The sequence below is a fragment of the Myxocyprinus asiaticus genome, chromosome 45 (assembly GCF_019703515.2).
Source record: "Myxocyprinus asiaticus isolate MX2 ecotype Aquarium Trade chromosome 45, UBuf_Myxa_2, whole genome shotgun sequence".
NCBI classification, from domain to species: domain Eukaryota; kingdom Metazoa; phylum Chordata; class Actinopteri; order Cypriniformes; family Catostomidae; genus Myxocyprinus; species Myxocyprinus asiaticus.
Genome location: NC_059388.1, coordinates 23,718,044 through 23,741,495, shown reverse-complemented (window position 1 = coordinate 23,741,495; position 23,452 = coordinate 23,718,044). Strand labels below are relative to the sequence as shown.

At 41.0% G+C, this 23,452-nt stretch overlaps 1 protein-coding gene across 4 annotated transcripts in view; it reads right to left on the bottom strand.

The window, feature by feature from the left end:
* Positions 1-22,658, bottom strand: part of mical3b (microtubule associated monooxygenase, calponin and LIM domain containing 3b) — a 51,405-nt gene extending 28,747 nt beyond the window's left edge. For 2 of the 4 annotated variants that reach the window (XM_051688655.1, XM_051688654.1), the window contains exons 1-5: positions 22,541-22,658; positions 15,257-15,536; positions 14,488-14,695; positions 520-636; positions 329-430 (exon numbers count right to left, since the gene is read on the bottom strand). In XM_051688655.1, coding sequence (XP_051544615.1) covers positions 329-430; positions 520-636; positions 14,488-14,695; positions 15,257-15,517 — 688 coding nt within the window. In that variant the 5' untranslated portion in view covers positions 15,518-15,536; positions 22,541-22,658. The remainder of the gene's footprint in view (positions 1-328; positions 431-519; positions 637-14,487; positions 14,696-15,256; positions 15,537-22,540) is intronic. The other 2 variants (XM_051688656.1, XM_051688657.1) reach the window with 1 other exon arrangement.
* Positions 22,659-23,452: the final 794 nt, after the last annotated feature.

Genomic DNA, 23,452 nt, shown 5'->3' with positions numbered 1-23,452 from the left:
CTTCCTTTTTATTCCAGTTCTATACTATACATTTCTAGACAGTGGATTCATAGTGATATCAAAAGTGTATATATTTCACACTGTCTAAAAAACACATTTTGTGTGTGAAGTGTGTGTGTGTGTGTGTGTGTGAGGGAGTGAGACAAAAGAGGAAGACAAGAGAAAATGATCAGGAAACTGGGGAACTAAAGTTGACGTAACTATCATGATGTATGACAGTTCAAATTACCAGAGGCTGAAGCATCTCTCTTGTGTAATTGTTACATTCCTGATTGGTTGATCTGTGTGATTGCAATAGGCCTGATTCCCATGATGTTTGTGCCAGTACCTGGTAATGTGTTCCTCCTGCCATCTGCTCCAATGACTACATCAAACTCCAGCTGTCTAACTGGATGAGAGGAGGGGTGGACCTCTGCTCTCCAGCCAATACCTGAATAGGGCAAAATGAAAATTATTCCTTATACTACCAGTTCTCTTAAAATTCAGGGGAAGTTGCATGTAGATACAGTTTGATCATACTTGTTTTTCCCTGGTCTTCAGGAGGTTCCAACAGGTGTTTGAACTCCACATTCACATGAACCTCAACACCCAAAAGTAAGGCCACCTTTAATAGCATCAGCTGCAACTGACGAATACCTGCACATAAAAAAAACATACACAAACTCAATATCAGAAGTGCTTTATTATTTTGTATTATTTTTTATATTGTATTTATTGAGTTCCACAGGTTAATGCCAATACAAAATACAAAATTGACCTGAACAGATCTCACCCATACAACCCATAACATTAAAAAAAACACATCCCCAACCCCCAACTCCACAGTGCCAAAAGTAAACCATAAATAAATAGACCAACAGAGGATAGATAGTAAGATGAGACTTTTTCCCTGTTGTTATACCCAGATAAGAGAGGACGTTGCCCCAGTATTTTTCAAACAGGTCTTGACGTCTCTTCAAGCGAAATTTTTCAAATGTACATAATAGGATAATTCCTTTGTCCACATGGAAGTGGTGGGAGGTTCAGGAGCCTTCCACTTCAACGTTATACATTTTATGGCTGCTAGAAGGGCCATCCTTACAAACCTAAGATTGATGCCCTTTAGGGGGCGCTAGCGAGCAGGAGATGGAGAAGGTTGTGGTTTCGACATGCTCAGCTGAAATTCGGTTTAAAAGTATTATTTAGGCACCTTATACCAACAAAAGGCTACGAATTATTGTTTTAAGTTTGTTTCTTTCAAATTTAGTTTCGATATTTATGCGCCAATGGCCAATAATTTGCGAAAGTACAAATTCGCGGGAGGAGCTGCTACTACTGGGCCTAAAGCCGCGAGCTCGAGTGCTTCGCCTACCAGGAGTGATGGTGACTCCTTCCCCAAGCTAGACAAACAAATGGAGGCAGCGGACTTGTAAGTCGAAATTCTTGCTTCGCTGAAAGAGGATATCGTGGCTCTGCTTCGGTCAGAGCTTAAGAATGTGTTAACTGAGGAATTCGAGGCGGTTAAATCTGAATTGCATACAGTTAAAACAGAACTTGCGAATAACACTGCAGCAATCCGCTCAGAGGTGGACATGATATATCCGATATGGAACATGGATTATCATCATGCTCAGATGACGTGACTTTGCTGCAAACTAAGGTGGAAAAACTCGAGACCGAAATAATTAGCCTTCGGGAGAAAAACATTGACATGGAGGGAAGGATGAAGCGCTCCAACATCCGGATATTGAACGTACCAGAGACCACAGGCTCAAGTAACCCAATAGCGGTTTCCAAACTATTGAAAGAAGTTTTGAAGATGGACAAAGATGTTATGATTGATAGATCACACAGGTGTCTCCAAGCAAGGAAACCAGATGGTAGACCACGTGTCATTGTGGCGAAAGTACAATACTATCAAGACTGTGTGGAGGTTCTTCGCCGTGCCAGGGAGTTTGGCCCTCTTCAGTTTAAAGGAACCGCCATTTCCATATTCCCGGATTACCCCCCGAGTGTAGCACAAGCCAGGTCTGCATTCAGTGAGGTTAAGCGACTACTCCGGGACTGAGATGACATCCATTATGGTCTCTCCTACCCAGTACGATTCCATATCACACACAATGGTACTGAGAGACGGTTTCAAAGCCCAGAATACGCCATGGTTTATGTAAAAACCAAAATCCTTCAGGAAATGGCAAAAGACTGACCATGACCTAAGTAAGGGTGACTTAATACTACTCTGTAGCTAGGTTAATGCTGTCCTATGAACATTGCCTATTGACATCAGAGGAAGCAAGATAATTATAGAGAGCATTTATTAGGATATTTGGCTGCACTTTATTTATTTTTTTATTTTTTATTTTTTTATTAGGTTTAGGACATCTTTATGCTAAAAATGATAATAATAATGTAACTGAATATTTCACCCCTTTTTTTTTTTTTTTTTTTTTTGACCATCACATCAGGATAGTATTAACATTAAGTATGCTGCTTATAAGGCAATTTAGAGGAAGGAAGATATTCTCCCTTTCCTTTCATTTAAAAATGTACTCATTTTAACATTAAGGGAACGGTAGACTGCCGGTTTATTCTTGACATATATCTTCTCAGTAAGTACTCAGTAAATTACTACTAATCTGGGGGTGTTTTCGTTTGATTGAGTTATTACATGATGTGTTTTTTATTTTTTTCTTGATGGGAGGTTTAGTTTTTGTATGCAAGACTATATGCCTTTGGATTGAAATGTTTCAGATATACCAACTATCTAATCAATGTGCCTTACACAATGTTACGTTCCGTATACCATGGGGCACTGTCTACAAGGGCTGGTGTATCCTCCTACAAGCACTTAAATGTGTAGACACTGTTGCGAGGGGTTCGGGAGTCACCTTGTTCTGATAGGTGATGAGGGTTGGGAACTTACTGTAGCAGGTTTACGTGATTTTTGTATTTCTTTATTTTTTAAAATTGTTTTCACTAAGCGGTTTTGTCAGTGCTATAGCAAACTCAAAACTGTTAAATCTCAACACACCTTTAGTTATTTGTTACCCCTTAAAACAAGACCATGGCTAACTTAAGCTATTCAAGCTATTTGTGAGCTGGAATGTTAAGTCACTAAATCACGCTGTTAAACGTAAGAAGGTTCTTTCGCATCTGAAAACACTTAACGTAGGGATAGCTTTTCTTCAGGAAACACATCTGCGAACTTTTGATCATTTCCGAATCAGGGGAGGATGGGTAGGCCAAGTATACCATTCCAATTTTCACTCTAAGTCCAGAGGGGCAGCAATCCTTATCAATAAGAATATCCCATTTGTTATGTCAAAGGTAGAAACGGACTCATCAGGGCGTTACATAATTGTAATAGGTAGGCTATACAACACACCAATTATCCTGGAATTAACAATCACTGGGATGAAAGTTAATTTTTCACAAACCTTTTTGCCCAGCTCCCAGATATGAACACACATTGTCTTATTCTTGGTGGGGATATGAACTGTGTACTATCACCGATCCTAGACCGCAGAAACCGTTATCTCATCCAAATCAGCTCTTGCAATCCAGGCATTTCTTAATACAAATGGGATATCAGATGCGTGGCATTTCTGGAATCCTACATCTAGAAGTTATTCTTTTTTCTCTCCTGTTCATGGGACATACTCGCACATAGATTACTTTTTTTAGATAAGAAGCTTCTTCCACTGATGAGCAAGTGCGAGTATCAGGCAATAGTTATTTCAGATCACGGCCCATTATTGATGACTCTACGTATACCAACCTCTCACGCCAATTATCGTCCTTGGCGTCTTAATTCGCTATTACTCTCTGATGAAAGTTTCGTTAATTTTATTTCAACTGAAATTACTTCCTTTCTCGAACATAACCAGACCCCAGATATGCCCCCCTCAATAGTGTGGGAATCAATGAAGGAATATCTTAGGGGACAAATTATATCGTGTAGTGAATTGACCAACAATCAACAATTAATGAACGATATTTTATGGCTAGATACAACAATTGCCACTGCCCCATCTAATGATTTATTTAAACAACCTCCTATCAACCAAACACACTGAAAACCTTATTAATAAAACACAGAGTAGGACGTATGAATTTGGTGAAAAAGCTGGGAAAATTCTCACTCACCAACTCCGTCAAAAGAATGCTGATCGAATTATAGCTAAGATAAATGATGATATAGGCACTAAGCACATAGATCATTCAGAAATTAATTATTGTTCCTACAAATTCTACTCAAAGTTGTATACTACAGAATCCCTTGGGAATGATTCTTTGTTTGACTCCTTTTTTGGGAAATTAGATATTCCCACAATTAACAAAGAAACTGCAATTAGTCTAGAAGAACTCTTTTCTATGGAGGAGCTTATAGATGCAGTCAACATAATGCAAAATGGAAAATCTCTGGGACCTGATGGGTTCATAAAGTGAATTCTTTAAGAAATTTACTAAGCAACTTGCCCCTGTTTTGCTGTCTGTCTATGAAGAATAATTTATTAATGGCTCTCTTCCTCCGACCATGCGACAGGAGGTCATATCACTTATCCCTAAAAAAGATAAAAATCCTCTAGAGTGTAGCTCCTATCGCCCTATCTCACTCCTAAATGTGGATAGTAAAATTCTCTCTAAAATGTTAGCCCGCCGTTTGGAAGCTATCTTACCCTCAATTGTATTGGATGATCAGACAGGCTTTATTAAAAATTGGCACTCCTTCTTCAGTGTGCAATGCCTGTTTAATATCCTTTATGATCCCACTCCACCTGAGACCCCAGAAATACTAATATCGCTCTATGCTGAAAAAGCATTTGATCGTGTGGAGTGGGATTATCTTCTTTTTACTCTCAAACAATTTGATTTTCGTTCGAAATTTGTCTCATGGATAAGGGTGCTCTATTCCTCACCACTGGCAGCTGTCCGAACGAACGGCAATCTCTCCTCCTATTTCCCACTCAGTCACGGCACTAGGCAGGGTTGCCCCTTGTCACCTCTCTTATTTGCTATTGCTGCCGAACCGTTGGCGATCGCACTGCGAGCATTAAGGGAATACAGAGAAAAGGTTTCAAGCATAAAGTATCCCTTTATGCAGATGACATGCTTCTATACCTATCTAACCCCTTAAATAGCCTACCAAAAACACTTAGCCTATTAGAGGATTTCGGCAAAATATCAGGATATAAGGTTAGTTTACAAAAAAGTGAGATTATGCCAGTGAACGCTTCAGCCAAGCTGATAGCATTTAATGCATTCCCCCTTACAATAAGTGCATATAAAATCAAATACTTGGGAATCTGGGTCACACATGATTTTAAGGACCTCTTTAAAGTCAACTTCCCCGCGCTGCTACTTCGCCTGAAACAAGACCTGGAACGTTGGAACCTGCTACCTTTATCATTAGGAGGAAGAATTAATACAATCAAAATGAATGTGTTACCCAAATTTTTATATGTATTCCAATGCATTCCTGTGTTTTTATCAAAATAATTTTTTATGTCCATAGACAAATTAATAGCTGGATTTATCTGGAATAAGTAAAACCCTCATATAGTACGTAAAGGGATGTTACAACGGCAACGTCAATATGGAGGATTATCTCTGCCTAATTTCCAATTTTATTACTGGGCTGCTAATTTAAGGATCTTGTTATACTGGAAGGAGTCTCCGTACTATGACCTCGCTCCCAAATGGTTACAATTAGAAAACTTATCCTGTGGCCCTGCTTCCTTACATGCCTTACTTTGTTCAAAACTCCCTCTGCCTGGTCTATGGTCTATGTATACCTCAAACCCGGTTGTTAAGCATTCCTTTAAGATCTGGACACAATTCAGATGTTTTTTTTCTTTCGCTCAAGGACCTTTCTGTCTGTGCTCCTATAGTGAAAAATCACTTATTTACACCATTAGTTACAGGTGGAGCTTTTGATGCATGGGATAGAGGAGGGATCAGCACAATAGGAGATCTATTTATGGATAATACTTTCTTATCTTTTGACAAGCTAATGTTAAAGTTTAATATCCCCCGCTCTCACTTTTTCAGATCCTTACAACTCCGAAGCTTTATATCAGCACACTGCACTCATTTCCCATTTCAACCACCCAGCTCTCTTCTAGACTCCGTTTTGATGCTTAATCCTTGTTCCAAGGGGTCTATTGGGGCAGTTTACTCCCTACTAAATTCCCATCATTTGGAACCCTTGACCCAGTTAAGGAATCAGTGGGAGGAGGAGCTGGGGATGCAGTTTTCGGATGGAACTTGGAGGGAAGCTTTAGATAGGGTACATTCCTCTTCAATTTATTTACGACATACAGTTATCCAATTCAAGGTTTTACATCATCTTCACTGGTCTAAAACTAAACTTGCCAAGTTAACGCCTAGTGTCGATCATATGTGTGACCGATGCAGGCAAGCACCAGCCACACTTTCGCATATGTTTTGGTCTTGTCCAAAATTAAATAATCTCTGGCAATCAATATTTCAAGTTTTTTCAGATGTTTTAGAGACACCTATAGAGCCTTCTGTTAATACTGCAATATTTGGAGTAGTCCCACAAGATACATACTTTAATCGCCAAGCAAAAAATATGATAGCTTTTGCGTCTCTTCTAGCTAGATGACTTATACTCCTTAAATGGGAAGAAAAACTCCCCCCAACCTTCAAGTTATGGATTGGAGATCTTGCACATCATTTGACAATGCAGAAAATTCACTATTCAACAGGAGGATGTGTTCAAAAATGTTATACTACGTGGCAACCATTTCTGACGTATTTAGAAAAAATGGATGTTGCTGAGAGTAATTCCTGAAGTAATTGTGTTTGATTAATAATGGTAAAGTAATAGTTTAATGGGTACGGGGCTCTGTTGGAGCAGGGAGAAAGGGTGGGGACGTAATATGCTCATCTAATTGTATTTGTCATTTGTTACATTTTGTAAAACTTTGAAATATCAATAAAAAGATTGATGCCCTTTTGTTCACTGAATATCGATGTGTCCCCTAACATGATAAGCCTGGGCTCCAGAGGCATGTCAGTACCAACAACTATGGCAATAATCTCCATGACCCCTTTCCAGTATGTCTCCAAATCTGGACAGGACCAAAGCATATGTAAGAGACTCCCTCTTCCCACTTTGCATCTAGGACAGAGCTCTGAATAGGTACTTTTAGAAGTGTGTAGTCTTTCTGGGGTGTAGTATACTCTGTGTATCACATTAAATTGAATCAGTTTATGATGGCTGTTGAAAGATAAGAGTCTGAGCATTCTCACAAATTGTTTCCCATTTGCCATCATCATATGATTACTCCAAGTCACTTTCCCATTTAGATTTAGCACCACAAACAGTATCAGCCCTTAACTGGGACAACTTGCCATAAGCAAATGAGATAAAACCCATAGGAGTTTTTTTAATCATTTAAGATGGCCTCTGTGGTGAGCGGGGCAGAGTCGAGCGGCGTCTGGGCAGAGCCCCAGTATTCCCCTCGCATTCCAGCGAGGGGAAGCGGGAGTATTAAAGGAGAAGAGACAGCGGCAGACGGGAGAGAGATGTACGAAGCTTGTCCGCGTGTCTGAGTATTTTAATGATTTGACGCTGCTGGCTGAAAAGCAGTGCATGTTTTTGTTTCTTTGTACACTGAAATGTGTCATTAAATGTCTATGTGTTTGTCAAGCCGGTCCCAGATTCCTCCTTACGTTCATAAATGTTACACTGGTGCTGAAACCCGGGAAGGAGGAAGGACAATCCGTCAAGGAGTCCTCACCACTGACTGAGGATCATGATGCCGAGGGAGTGCTCGATCTGGTGGCACTGGAGCACTGCATCAACTGGCAACTGGAAGGGATGGCTAAGGGGCCTAGTACCATCGCCCGGCATCGCAGACGGAAGCACGACAGCGAGCTGAGGGCCAGTCGACGGCGTGTCCGGGGCCGGTGAGCCTGTCTCTCTCTCCTCTCTCTGCTTTCTCTCTCCCTTTAATTATTCCCCTCCCCCCCTTATTAAAGGAGAAGAGACAGTGGCAGATGGGAGAGAGATGTACGAAGCTTGTCTGTGTGTCTGAGTGTTTTTATGATTTGACGCAGCTGGATGAAAAGCAGTGCGTGTTTTTGTTTCTTTGTATACTGAAAAGTGTCATTAAATGTATATGTGTTTGTCAAGCCAGTCCCAGCTTCCTCCTTATCTTCTTAATTGTTACAGCCTCCAAAGGAGAAAGGGAGAGATTTGATAGATGGCCGCCTTGCTGAGTGAGAATGTAATGTCAAACTTGCAGGTACTTAAAGAAATATCTAGACGGGAGAATACATTTCTGTTGCAGTTGTTCAAAAGACATGAGTGTACCCACCTTGTAAAGTTTGCCAAATGTCTGAATGCCACATTTACACTGATCAGCCACAACATTAAAACCACTGACAGGTGAATAACATTCATTATCTCATTACAATGGCACCTGTAAAGGGGTGGGATATATTAGGCAGCAACTGAACAGTCAGTTCTTGAATTTCATGTGTTGGAAGCAGGAAAAATGGGCAAGTGTAAGGATCTGAGTGACTTTGACAAGGGCCAAAGTGTGATGGCTAGACGACTGGGTCAGAGCATCTCCAAAATGGCAGGTCTTATGGGGTGTTCCGGTATGCAGTGGTTAATACCTACCAAAAGTGGTCCAAGGAAGGATAACCAGTGAACCAGCGACAGGGTCATGGGCGCCCAAGGCTCATTAATGCGCGTGGGGAGTGAAGGCTAGCCCGTCTGGTCCGATCCCACAGAAGAGCTACTATAGCACAAATTGCTGAAAAACTTAATGCTGGCCAAGATAGAAAGGTGTCAGAACACACAGTGCATTGCAGCTTGCTGTGTATGGGGCTGCGTAGCCACAGACCAGTCAGAGTGCCATGCTGACCCTTATCCACCGCCGAAAGTGCCTACAATGGGCACGTGAGTATCAAAACTGGACCATGGAGCAATGGAAGAAGGTGGCCTGGTCTGATGAATCATGTTTCTTTTAGATCATGTGGATGGCCAGGTGCGTGTGCGTTGTTTACCTGGGGAAGTGATGGCAGCAGGAAGCACCACAGGAAGAAGGCAGGCCGGAGGAGACAGTGTGATGCTCTGGGCAATGTTTTGCTGGGAAACCTTGGGTCCTGGCATTCATATGGATGTTACTTTGACACGTACCACCTACCTAAAGATTGCTATGGACCACATACACCCCTTTATGGCAACAGTACTCCCTGGCGGCAGTGGCCTCTTTCAGCAGATAATACCCCCTGCCACACTGCAAAACATTTTTAGGAATGGTTTGAGGAACATGAGAAAGAGTTCAAGGTGTTGACTTGGCCTCCAAATTCCCCAGATCTCAATCCGATTGAGAATCTATGGGATGTGCTGGACCAACAAGTCCAATCCATGGAGGCCCCACCTCGCAACTTACAGGACTTAAAGGATCTGCTGCTAATGTCTTGGTGCCAGATACCACAGGACACTTTCATAGGTCTTATAGAGTCCATGCCTTGACAGGTCAGAGCTGTTTTTGTGGCACGAGGGGGGCATGATATTAGGCAGGTGGTTTTAATGTTGTGGCTGATCGGTGTATACCACTGTTGAGCTATTCCATCTTTAAGGACAGGAGGTAGAGTAGGGTTATAGTCAAATGAAGTAGATCTAAACAAAGTCTGCATTCAACTCATCTTTTTTCTAATGTCTGCCCAAACTTTACATGTTCCTGCAATCAGTGGATTTGAAGTCAATTTCTTTAAACAATTTATGGGGATAAAAGGTGTTGCAGCAAGAGCGATACCCTGAACATGCACCTCTTCTATTTGTTGCCAAGCAGGAGGGTAAGCGTAATTTGCTTGCCAAAACCAAACAGCTCTTAACTGGGCCGCACAATAAAATAAGTACAAATTGGGCAACTGCAGTCCACCTTTCCGGAATGGCATGAACAAAGAATTCAGCTTGGTACGAGATACTTTCTCCTTCTATAAGAATCTCGAGATAAGTCTATGAAGGATGTTGAGAAAACTAGGGTCAAAATGTATCTTTTGAAGGACGGAGAAGAGGTAAGACCACTCAACTCGGTCAAAAGCCTTTTCGGCGTATAAAAGAGAATGCAATAACAGGATAATCCACCTGTGAGGCAGAGAATGTTACATTCAGAAATCTCCGAACATTGTCAAATAGTGATTGATTCTGGATAAATCCTGTCTGATCCATGTGTACCAGTTGTGGAATAACTTTTTCTAATCTTAGTGCAATAATTTGAGCAAATACCTTATAATCTGAATTGAGTAACGAGATCAGCCTATAGGAGCCACACAGATTGGGATCTTTACCAGGCTTAAGTAGAAGCATTATCATAGCCTGTTCTAGTGTGTCTGGTAAATGCTGTTTCTCTATAGCATGAGCATACATATCCTTTAATGGATCAATTAGTTTAGGTAAAAAGGCTTTAAAAAATAAATAGAAAAGCATCCATACCAGGCAACTTGACGGCGGATAGGCAGGAAATGGCCTCTTGGATTTCAATCCCGGTGATGTCCCTCTCTAATCAGTCCCTGCAGTTGTCGGGAAGTGATGGTATGTCTAAACTATCCAGAAAAGCATACGTTTTCACCATATCAGTACCATGGGAAGCATATAATGATTTATAAAATTGCATAAACTCCTGGTTGATAAGTTCGGGATCTTTGATAACAGTATTGTTTATTTGGCGAATTGCATTAATAGACCTTACTGAATCTTTAAAAATCTGCCAGGCCAGCAGCTTGCCACTTTTGTACCCATGTTCATAATAATATTGTTTGGTTCTGAGGAGGGCACACTCTGCCTCTTTTGTGGAAAGTATTTCATACTCTAGCTGCAATGTGCATAGTCTCTGAAACATATTGTCGTCTCCACATAAAGAATAGTCCTGTTCCAATTTTTTAATGTCCTTAGAAAGTAAATTCAGTTGACTCTGATAATTTGTTCTTTTTACTAGATGAGTGAGAGAAAATGAAACCCCTCAAGTAAGCCTTCAGTGATTCCCAAATTACCCCTGGAGAAGAAGAGCCATCATTAAAGATCACAAAAGTTTCAATATTGGCATTTAGAAACATCATAAACTCAGGGTCATTGAGGAGATAATTACTAAATCGCCATTGTTTAAGACGAGGTTTAATAGTAGGGGAGGTAAATCAAAGGAATGATCAGACAGGGTTCATGGAAGGTATTCACATGAGTCAACCAAGTATTCCTGTCCTTTGTGTAAAAGAAAAATGTCTATTCTCAAACAGCTGTTATGGGGTCGGGAGTAGAATGAAAAATCATGTTGGGTCTTATACAAAACCCTCCATATATCTGTCAATTCCAATTCAGTCATCATGTGTTTCACAGCTCTTGCTGATGAAGTAAAAATAAAAGATTTAGTGGGTGATCTATCTGCTGGGTCGAAGTTGAAGTCACCTCCAATAATTGTACATGGTAAAGGGAGTTTAAAATGTAAATTATAAAAACATTGAGGGTCATCTTGTCTGGGGGCGTAAACATTCACTATTGTAACACTCTCAGAGTCAATACAGCCTTTTAGGATATATCTTCCCAAATTATCTTTGACCACATGCTCCACATCAAATGGCACCCTCCGATTTATCAGGACAGCAATCCCCCTTGAATGGGAGCTATATAAGGAGAAAAATATTTGTCCAGACCACTGACGTGATAGTTTACAATGATCTACCTCAGTCATGGGTCTCTAGTAAGAGGGTGACCTCTACCCAATGTTTTTTTCAAGAACAATAGTATTTTATTCCTTTTTCGATTGTTATTAATACCATTTATGTTCCAGGACAAATATTTATACTTATCCATATCATTCATCTAAACCGAGTTAAAAATTCTAATCTGGAAACTGCACAAAAATAATATATAGATTAAGAAAAATAAGAAAAGGCACTGTCCCTCCCCCCTTCCAGAACACTTTCATCAGTGAACATACCTGACCTGACTCACTCACATAATGTTGCATACACAAAAAGTGCACAACTTAAAGCTAAAGCATCCCACATTTAAAGGTGCAATATGTAACAATTTTCATATAATATTCACCTATTTTTTGCCAATGTGTGAACGGCTTGTAACGCAGCTTAAAAAATGAGCCCTTCCCATACTTCCTAGGTTGCCTATTAAAGCCTGTAGAGTGATTTTCATGTGAAGGGAGCGGGTCGCTTTTGCCGGGAAAATCCAAAGGATGTGACGTTTATGCATGCTCCTGAGAGCCTTGCCTCAGAAATTAATAGCTTCTCTTCTGCGTCAACAGACAGTCTGCAACACTAGGTAACGTTATCTTACAGATGGAATCCAGCAAACGTCCAGCTCCCAGCACAACACCGACTCCTACAAAAACTCTGAGTAAGCCAAAAAAAACAAAAAAACATTTATCTACTGAATCCCATCTGGCTAAGCGGGAACATGATCGAGTGAAAACTAGAGCGAACATCGGCAGGGCATTTGATTCCTGGTTGGACCTTCATTCAGTTTTGGGGATCTATTTTATAAACAGCTACTGTCATCATCCACCAAATTTAGCAATCAGCTATTGATAATGCTGGCTAGCTAGCTAACGCCGACATAGGCTATCGTATAAATGCAGTCAAATGTATCATGCAAAGAAAAGTGATTACTTCAAACTAAAGTCTCGCATAGTCAGACCTATTCCACACTTTGTTTTAGTCCTGTTCCAGCGCTGGAGAGTCAAATAATATACAGTCTCAAAGTTTGTAGTAAAACAATCATAACTGTGTTATTTTAATTATGCTACCTCATCTGTCAGCATCATGCCATGAATCACATTCAGTCTCTTCGTACATTCTGTCATTGTTTTGGCTGATACTCGCTCACCCGCTTCCCTATGGAGTGTGGGCACAAGCCGGCACGAGCAACAGGTAGCTGGCTGCAGTTCACTTAAAGGCCACAGATGTCATTAATAACAAGGGTTTCTGAATCTTACATACTGCACCTTTAACAGCAGTATTATTAACTCAAACTATGCCATCTACTGGGCAGAGCAGATTATATATTAAAAAAACAACTGAGAAAAGGATAAACTTAGAGTGGATACAAACATAAAAGTGCCATTTATGACTTATCAGAACCAAACCAAACGAATTAATAAACAAAGCAGCCGATGGTAATCAAGTACTGAAAAGTTTTAGTATAGTCCATCCTGACAACTAATCGAAGTCCAATAATTCAGAGGTTCAATAGTTACAACAAAGATGTATTTTACCTACAGACTCACATCTAGCTCCCTGATGATTCAGCAGTGTCTTTCAAGCTGAAAGATCGCGTGCCTTCAGGGAGATCCACCCGCAATGTGGCCGGGTACTGCATACTATAGGTGATATTATGATCCCGGAGCTGTCTTCTAAGAGAAGTAAACGTCTGCTTCTTCTTATAAAGGGTCGTTGACATATCCCAGAAGATCATAATTTTGGAGTTGCCGTATGTAAGCTCTTTTTTCTCCCATGCCGCATTAATTATTGTGACTGTGTCTCTGTAGCGGATCACTTTAATCACTATGGTTCATGGTCTTTCATGTTCTGCCGGCCGGCGTTGAAGCATACGGTAAGTTCACTCGATTTCAAAAGGGCGTTCCTGATCTACACCAAGGATTTTTGGGAGACATTCCTCCATAAAGGAGACTGCGCCTCTCCCCTCGACCCCCTCAGGGAAGCCAACAAGGCATAGATTATTCCACCTAGAGCGGTTTTCAAGATCGCCAACCTTGTCTCTCAGGGCGTTTATTTCGTTCTCTGTGTGTTTTTGACCTCTGCAATGTCTTCTCGCATATTCACAATGGCTCCTTCAAAACCGTCTTGACGTGTTTCAAGTTCGCTCAGTTTTTGTCTCATTTCCTGGAGGTCATTGTGTACTTTATCTACTGAGTTCCGTATTTCACACAGATGTTCGTCTATCATGACTTGAATTTTCGCAAGACCCCTCTCCATCTCTGCCTGGAACCATGCGGGGACGATGTCGGGTTAGCCGTTGAAACTAATGCAGAAGTCTCTTTGGTAATTGTTTCTTTTTTGTTCTCGACAGGTTTCTTGGGAGGCATCATAAAAAATTGCCCAGTGAAGTCTATCCAATTAAGGAAAAGAAAAATATAAGTGTAGTTGTGTTTTGCTCGTTTTAGTGTATGCAAACAAGATTTTCTTGTGGGAGCGATGCTTTCCACGTCTCACTCTTAGGTGGCCATAACCGGAAGCCTCAATCAGAAGTGCTTTAAATGGAACTTTGATACAACTTGCAAATCATTTCAGTTTCCCAACACAATAAAATCAACTTTGTAATAATGCATGACAAAAAACACTGATTGAATGTAAATTAGAGAAGGATTGAATCTACAATGCAACTGAACTTTGCAACAGAGTTGCACCAAGCCACACTGTGAATAATGGTGGTTTGAGAAATGAGAAATATAAGTTTGTCAAATCAAACAATAAGATAATGTCGGGTTCACTCACTGATGTGGTCTATGGCTCCTGCACAGAACTTTCCATAGAACTTTTTAGCCCCCAGCCCACGGAGATCCTGGATGGTGAAGGGCCAGAGATGCAGAACATTATTCCGTGAGAAAGCATCTCTCTTTTCCACCAGAACCACCTTGGCACCCAGGAAACCCAACTCTATAGCAGTCCGAAGTCCACAAGGACCTGCGCCTATAATTAGACACTTGAACACCAAAAAAACACGTGTGAGGGTGAATCTCATGAAGCCCGTAAAGAACGTCTGTTTCATATTTCATATTTTCACTATATTTTGATGAATTAAGAACCCCGTACCCCAATTCTCAATACAATGATGCAAAAACAGCAATAAAATTACATTGATATTACATTTATACATCGCAATAGTATTTGTTGTACTGCTTGTAATTTATGCTGATTTAAAAAAATACTGTGTATGGACAGGATGATTTTAATTACTGTTTACAATAATGAGAATCCAATGAGAATCATCATGTAGAATAAAGAGAATCTCAATAGTGAAACATCCATTATTAAATTATTGTAAATTAGGGGGGTAATTCTCATAATGCCACAATGCAAAAAAAATCTTAATGGTCTTAAAATAGGCTTGATTCATCTTTTTTGACCTGATTCAGAGTTTCACAAACCTCCTGAAACTTTATGCATTCAGATTATTCTTGTATGTATTCCATAAAAGTAGACAAGTGAAGGGACTGTGCATATATTATATTTTGCAATGCACTGCAGGTAAACATGTTTGTACCGTGGTGTTAATGCAAGCATGGCCTCTCATGTACTCTTTTTGGCTGGCTCGTTTGTCCAGTTTGGCCCATAGTGCTTTGGCCTTCCAGTAGTGCAGTCTGTTCCTCAGGGTGTGGTAGAATTGCGGCTGCCCACCAGGATGCAACTTCAGCTCTTCACACAGCTCTTGGAAAGCTTTAAGGGTCTCCCGGCATGTGGCGGCCTGCACGAAGGCATCAAACAAGGTGTAGGCCCTGCACACCTCTGACTGTCTGTCCCCCATTTCTGCTCCTCACAGGACCCTAAAAGTGAAAAACGCAGACTGTCATACAACTCTTACAACATGGAGTTTCATTTATCAAGGTTCGGGAGGAGCAGTTAATTTAATCCGACCAATCACACTGCCAGAGTAAGCATATATAAACAGCTGCTTACCTCTATGTGGCATCGAGTCTTCCGGCATTATGCCCCACCCATACTTGAAGATGTATCTTGAACTTGAACTCTTTCCTTCTGCCAAAGAATTCTCAATCATTCCTCACTCCTCACAACAGCTTGTCGAACCCAGGATCATCTCTGCTTCTGCCAACGCTAATTCCAGAGGTGAATCGAGGCCGCCAAGCTTCACGCTCGGATACCTCTTCTCCCAGGCGCTGCCGCCGGATTACTTCTTCTCCCCCTCCCTTAACAGCTTCACATACCTCCTCATCTAATGCCTCTTCCACATCCGATAGCCATTCCATCCCCAGTATAGCCAAGTGGACTGTCAATGGATTAAGACATGCTCTCACAGTCACAGATATCACGTACCCTCGGCGTGCAAACAAAGCTCAGCTCTATGATCTGCTTGTCCCCTATAAATGTGGCGATTCATCCACTCCTCCAACTTCATCTCCACCCGCTTAACACTAAATCGGCAGCCATCAACCAAAAAATCTGCAGAAATCCCTGGAATTCTTTCACAGCCATCCAGCTCCAGCGGTAATATTTACCCCAAGGTAAACACCTGCGCTTGCGCAGAATCTCCAGTCATGAAGCACGCATCACCATCCCCTCCCCCGCTGAACTACCTCCGCCTACTTCTCTCCCTCTCCAAGATACCACAGCAAATCTCCACTCAATAACAGATTTCTCAACAGTCCCATCTCCCTACATGCAGCAAGCCCACCATCTGTCCTCTGAATTTTTCACTGTTCACATGGGCCATTTCCATCATTCTCAACAACAGCCCTTCCAAGCACATCTATTCCTCCTGCCAACATCCTTCCCACTACTTCTTCCTATCCATGGGCCACTGGAGCGGATTCCCACATGAGGCTTCCTCCGCTGGAGAACCCCGCCCCAGACCCATTCCCCTCTTCACTTTATCCCCTTCCTATCTATCATTCTAATCCCCCCTACTCTGGAACCATTCCTTGTGTGAGGCTGCCTCAGCAAGCAAATCCGTTCCCGAATCCTTTCCCAGCTAACCCTAACTTCCCAGCTCGCCGTCCCACATTTACACTTCAAACAGCCATACCTCTCGCTATTCCCACAAACACCGCTTTTACAGAACCCCCACCAGTCTCCAACCACCTACGCTCTCAAATTCTAGCAGGTGCGGACATAGACCTCTCTTCTTTACTTTCAACAATCCCTCAGGACAATACGGTCAGAATCATAGACTGCGGTGGGTTCTCAGTTAATCTAAAAAATCTCAGCTATCACGATGTCGATCAAGCAATTCATATGATTAAAAATGTAGTCAGGGAGGCATGGCTTGCTAAAGTTGACATAACTTTGGCATTCAAAATCATGCCCCTGCACCCCAATTTCTGGCACCTCTTCGGTGTCCGCTGGAACGAAAAATTTTTGTTTGCTGTCTGCCTCACTTTCAGCTGAAAAAGCCCTAAGATATTCTATATGCTATCCAAAGAGATCTGCTGGATTTTGTCTAATAACCACTCTGTGCCTTACCTCATTCATCTGTTCGACAATTTCCTCACCATCTCGCCTCACAATTCCCCCCCCCCCCCAGCTTTCCATCTCACCGTAGTTACAAAGGTGCTGTCTGACTTAGGAATTCCCATAACACAAGAGAAAACCGCTGGTCCATCAACTTCCATCGAATTTCTATGCATCCAACTCGATACAGCTACATTTCTCGCTTCTCTTCCCAAAGAAAAGATTGATAGGATTATTTAAATCACTTCAAACATCCTATCAAACCCAAGTTGCTCAAAGCATGATCTCCTCTCCCTCTTCGGCCATCTAAACTTTGCATGATCTCCTCTCTCTAGCCTCATCCGTTCACTCCTTAAATGACAGCGTGGTCCTGGACCAAGCATGCCAGGCAGACTTACAACTGTGGCTAACTTTTCTCAGTCACTGGAATTGAATTTCCTCCTTTTATGACGATTTCATTTCCTCCCCCGACGATATCCAATTGTACACAGATGCAGGTCCATCTGTCAGATTCAGAGGCTACAACCAGGGCTGATGGTTAGCATCCATCTGGCCTCCCAATCTGATCAACTTGACATCTTCCGCCCTGTTCGAACTGTATCCTATTGTAGTGGCAGCCTCCCTCTGGGAGTTGGAATGGACATCTAAAAGCATCTTAGTTCAACGTGACAACCAAGCCACCACCAAGTGCATTAACAAAGGCGGATCCTGTTCACCAGAATTGTCATCTTTTCTTAGGCGCCTAATTTGAATTTCCATCCATAACCAATTTATAATTAAAGCAGAACACATTCCAGGCTCAAATAACCAGATTGCTGACTCCCTTTCTCGTTTTTTCTTTCATAAATTCAGAGCCTTGGCCCCGGAAGCAAACCGAACACCAACCCTAGTTCCTCCCTGTTCAGAACTGAAGTTCCATCCTCTCAGATTCCTCCACCACGCTTCCATGGATACCATTCCTCAAGCCGTTTCCCCCCGAACCCTACAAACATACTAGAAAGCTTGGAAATGCTTCAAAAACGTCCACCTAATTTATAACCAGCCATTTCCCGATTTTTCTCTCCTCTTCGTATCCTCCTTCACCTCACACCTCAACCAAACCAAAAACCTCCAACCCAGAACTATTAAAGGGTACCTAAGTAGCATCCCCCACAATAAGCCATCCCCAGATCTCACTTCTCATCAATGGCATCCATTAATCCCAAACCACCAGAATCAATACCAGACAACCACTTACTATCGATCTACCAATTTGTTGCCTAAATACTCTCCATCAGGGCTACACCAAGACACCATATTCATCCTTGCTTTATTTGGCTTCTTTCATTGCTCCGAACTCACCACCGCAACAAAATTCGACCCAAGAATCCATCCCACTATTTCGGACCTCCATATCCTAGACAATGACACAATCAGATACTTCATCAAACAAAGCAAAACAGACCAAACCAAAAGAGGGCATCCAATTTTCATTTCTTACTCCCATCCAGCCCTTCCAATCGCTAGCTACATTACAGAGGATCCCAAACCAAAACCTCTCTAGATCCCCTCTCCGTCGATGACAAAATCAAGCAGCTTCCCGATTCTGGTTCCAAAAACAACTCAAATCCATCCAGCTCAAATCTGGCATCTCGCAACCACAGCAGCCCACAAAGGCCTGCCCGAGCATCAAATACGCTTACTGGGCCGCTGGTCATCCGATGCATATCTCAGCTTCATCTGCACCAACCATCTTCACAACAGGAAAGCACAACAAGCCCTAATCAACTAATCACAACTAATCACACTAATCACGCTAACTCACTTTTATTTGTATGGTGGGCTCCACCGTTTGAAATGCAGCGAGGACTCCCCTGTTCGAATGCAGTTAGGGCCCCCATTGTCCGAAGGAGGGGCTTAGGTCAGTTCTGAGCAGCTAGGATTCACGCCTCCATTCGGGGCAATCTTGCCTGACCTTGAGGGAGGCCCCCGCACTCGGGCGTAGCAGACTCCTCCAGCACAATCTCATCAAGGGCTCTCCCGTTTGAACTGCAGCAAGGGTTCTCCCATCCGAATGCAGTGTGAGCTTTTCATGTTTACCTGTATCATGGGCTCACCTGTTCAAAGCTCGGGAGGACCCCCCGGTCGAATGCAGCAAGACACAGACTGTCATACAACTCTTGCAATATGGAGTTTCATTTAACAAGGTTCGGGAGGCGCAAGTTCATTTAATCTGACCAATCACACTGCCAGAGTAATAATAATATTGAATCTCTTCTCAAACACAAAGGGCTCCGTAGACAACAGCTCACTGTCCTGTTTTCTGGTATTTTTTGGGGAGTATTCGAGCTCAGGTCGAGTCTCGAGTCCCCTTCGCCACACATGTTTACACTATCCTCAACGCAGGATTGCATTAACTTGCAAACTATTGAAATGGAGTTTCATTTAACATGGTTCGGGAGGAGCAAGTTCATTTAATCCAACCAATCACACTGCCAGAGTAAGCGTATGTAAACATTTGCTTACCTCTATGTGGCATTGAGTCTTCTGGCATCCCTCCACCTCCCCTTCTCCTCCTATCTACAATTACAGTAGTGACTCACTTTAACACTTAATAAAGCATCCAAAAGTGTCATAAAAGTAGCCCATGCAACTCATGCAATATATTCCTCCTTATTTCTTATGCATCTCATAATTAAACATCATGACATCATGTCACAACCTCATTGCACAAGAACCAATGAGGCTGCCATATTTTATTTCAGTGCTGTTTACAAAGTTTAGCAATGATTTTAGGGATGCACCGATGTATCGGCTACCAATATTTATCGGCTAATTATTGACCAAATTAAAACCATAGGCATATCGGTTATATAAGCATGAAAATGCAGATATATAAAAACTATGGTTGATTTATAATTAATTAGTAACACACTTTTCACTCTGTGAATTTAAATGCACAATCCAGAAATAATAAAAGCCACAATATGTAGAAGGGTTGGCACTCCTAAGAACATTAAATATTTAATTGTTATTCTTTCTAGTTCTTATGTTAATGTGGAAACTGCCATAAACAAATGTGACAGTTGTGAAAACGGCACTTACCTATAAGCTACATGATGAGGGAAACCATTCAAAACACTTTGAAACCAGCAGACTTTGATTTCTTTTTGACTTCTATACTGGTATGATATTCATTAATGCTGAATGATTGACTGAATTAAGATTGAAATCGCAATATGGCCCTGCATGATTACTAAACCTTAAAAGGCTGTGTTTCTGCATTCAGCACTTCAGTCAGCGCTGTGTGAGCAAGCAGCGCCCTCTAGCAGTCCGGATGGCGTCATCTGTTATCCATTATACCACTATAATACAGATTTTAAAAAGTGGTTTTGTTCCTTGTTTAAATGTTTTATTTTTCCATGATGTGGTTAAAATTTCTGTGGAATTACATATGCATAGTATGAATTTGTAATGTTCTATCATATACAGAACATGCATGGAAAATGTGAGTTTTGTTGTTTTAAACTGCAAAAACAGAAGTGCAAAAATGTTTTAGAAGTACAAAATAATGAGGGGTTAAATGTTAAATGTTGATTCAATGTATATATGTTGCGTTTTTCTTTGTTATATATTTACGAATCAATAAAAAATGTTAATTGAAAAAGAAGAAAAAAAAAGAAGTACAAAATAACCTATTTTCATATCAGTCATCATATTATCATATTTAGTTATTTTTTCTTTTCATCTTCGAATTAACTTTCACTGTGGCTCTCTTAAAAATGTTGGCCTGTCATGTGTTTAACAGATCCAATCCATGTTCAATGGAAATTATTAATTGTTAGAACAGTGAAAAAGCTTTTTGTACCTCTTTGTACGTTTTTAAAGCATAATTCCAAAGTTAAAAAAAATTATCTGATGACAAAATAAGGTAGGTGTTAAAAAATCGGTATCGGCCTATGTTTATGTTGTTAAAATCAGTGTTCATATCTGTGCATCCCTAAAGGATTTGATTCAGTTTGATATGAGAATGAATAACAACCTAAATATCGGAGGTTGTTCAGAAGCCTTCAGAAGACTTGGAATATGATGCACAAGTCGCATGGACTAATTGTATGGCATTTTTGGGTACTTTATGAAGTATTAAACTGAATCACTATGTACTGCCATTGTACTGAACTGAGCCAATGGGACATTCATCACATGTGTTCTTTTCACAAATGAAAGAAAATCATATAGCGATGGAACAGCAAGAAGGTGAGTAAATAAAAGCAGATTTTTATTTATTTAATTTTTATTTTTTGGGTGAACTAACCATTAGATCTATGATTACCACAGAAAACAATTTTGACTCTTTCCTGTACAAGCAAAAATGTACAGTCCTGCACTAATGAACAGATGTAAACAGACATATTATTGTCAATGTGGGACATTCAGACATGATGTCAGTCTGACTTAAACCCTTGGGAATGCCACCCACTGGGAGATAGAACAGGATTATGAGTGAACTAAGGTGACACTCCAAATAATCTTTGTTTTATTTACAGCTTATATAGCACTTAGAAAGTTAGGCATAACATAGACGTGTACACATGTTGCCGGATATTATCCAGCTTTTGCAAATCAATATGCTCATAAACTAAGATCTACCATATTAAAACACCAGTGTGTTTGGAATCAGCCAAAAGCCTAAATTAAAATCAAATTAAAAGCTTTGGGAAACATACTGCGCAAAAGACCCTACCCAACCCCTGGTTTTCTGGTATATTGACTGATCGGAGGTCATTTGCACATGATCGTGCCCTTTGGTGACCATCATCATCATAAAATGAATGACCTGTATTATGATCTCTACTCTCTAAGGGCTTATTGATTGGCATGCTGTCTAAGAGGAGAGGATTACAGAGTGATTGCTGCAGAAAGATCAATCACTATTCTTCCTTTAGTCAGCAATTCAGACATTGATTACAACGTGAAACTCTAAGTGCATATGCATATACACAATTAATAAGACTGTACAGTCAATCCTGGTGCAAACATAAGACTCCACCAAAAAGCACCATCTGACAACTGCTAAGAAATTCAATCGTAAGCTGTTTTGAGCTCTTGTCCTGATCTCCCCAGCATTTTCCACATTCTGTTGAGTATCTGAACCAATGTAGGCTGCTTCTGACCCACAATGTCTTGGCTATAAAGCATCACTGTCTCCCAAACTGCTGCATGCGAGAGATACAACGTGACACATAGTGAAGCAACCCACATCATGTCAAATCTGCTAAGCTTGGCGCAATACTTCAATGTAACACACACACACACACACACACACACACACACACACATACAAATACATTCAGTACATAAGACTAGAGCAAGTAATATTTACCGTGTTGGTACTCTGCGGCGTGCTCGCGCTGATGACATGCTCTCTCTCTCTCTCTCTCTCTCTCTCTCTCTCCCTTGGTCTCTCTCTGGCAAGTTTCCAAGTGGGTCTTAGAGCTGTTGGAGCCACATTTCTTCTAGTGTGATATCCAGCTGCAGTGCAGGAATTAGCTCTACTGCCTCACTCAAACACACGCAAAAAACGTCTCACTCTCTGTCCTCTTTCTCTCTCCATCTCTCTCTAGCCAAGGTCAGAGGAAGGAGCTACCAGGCACTTATTGACTCCTCTACACACACAGTCAAACATGCAACACAAACAAACATTGTATTTTCGAACGTGTGTGCATTTCTATAAAAACATATATGCACGCACGTTTACTGAACTATCTAAAAATGCCATAGACTTCTGTTTTAATATAAAGCTAATTATAATTGATACTACAGACTAAACCTAACCTTGCCTTTTAAAATGAAAAAACAACAACTAAAACATTTACTTGTTTTATCCAAATGAGGACATTTGTCTCCAAAGGGAGGTTTTGTCAAATCTAGCTTTCTTCTGGGGACAGTTTAGTCCTGAAACTATAGCTAAATCCGTACACACATGCATTACTCTTCCTCATCAAGAACCAAACTTATAGTTAAACATTTAAATCAATAAAGCAGATGATTCACACAAGCCAACCAGTGTGAGTTAATTGTACAATTAATTCACATATTTTGCTCGTCACAATTAGTTCACTGCAGATATGTTTGCTGGTTGTGGTTGGTGTTGGTGTGTTACAGAGAGCAGCCCTTAATCTAATCCCATTTACACCAGCACGTCGACTTCTTAAAGAGATTACAGAGAGCAAATGAAGGGTTGAGAGAGGAAAGGTGAAAGAGAGAGATCTGACTGTATTACTTAAAGGAATAG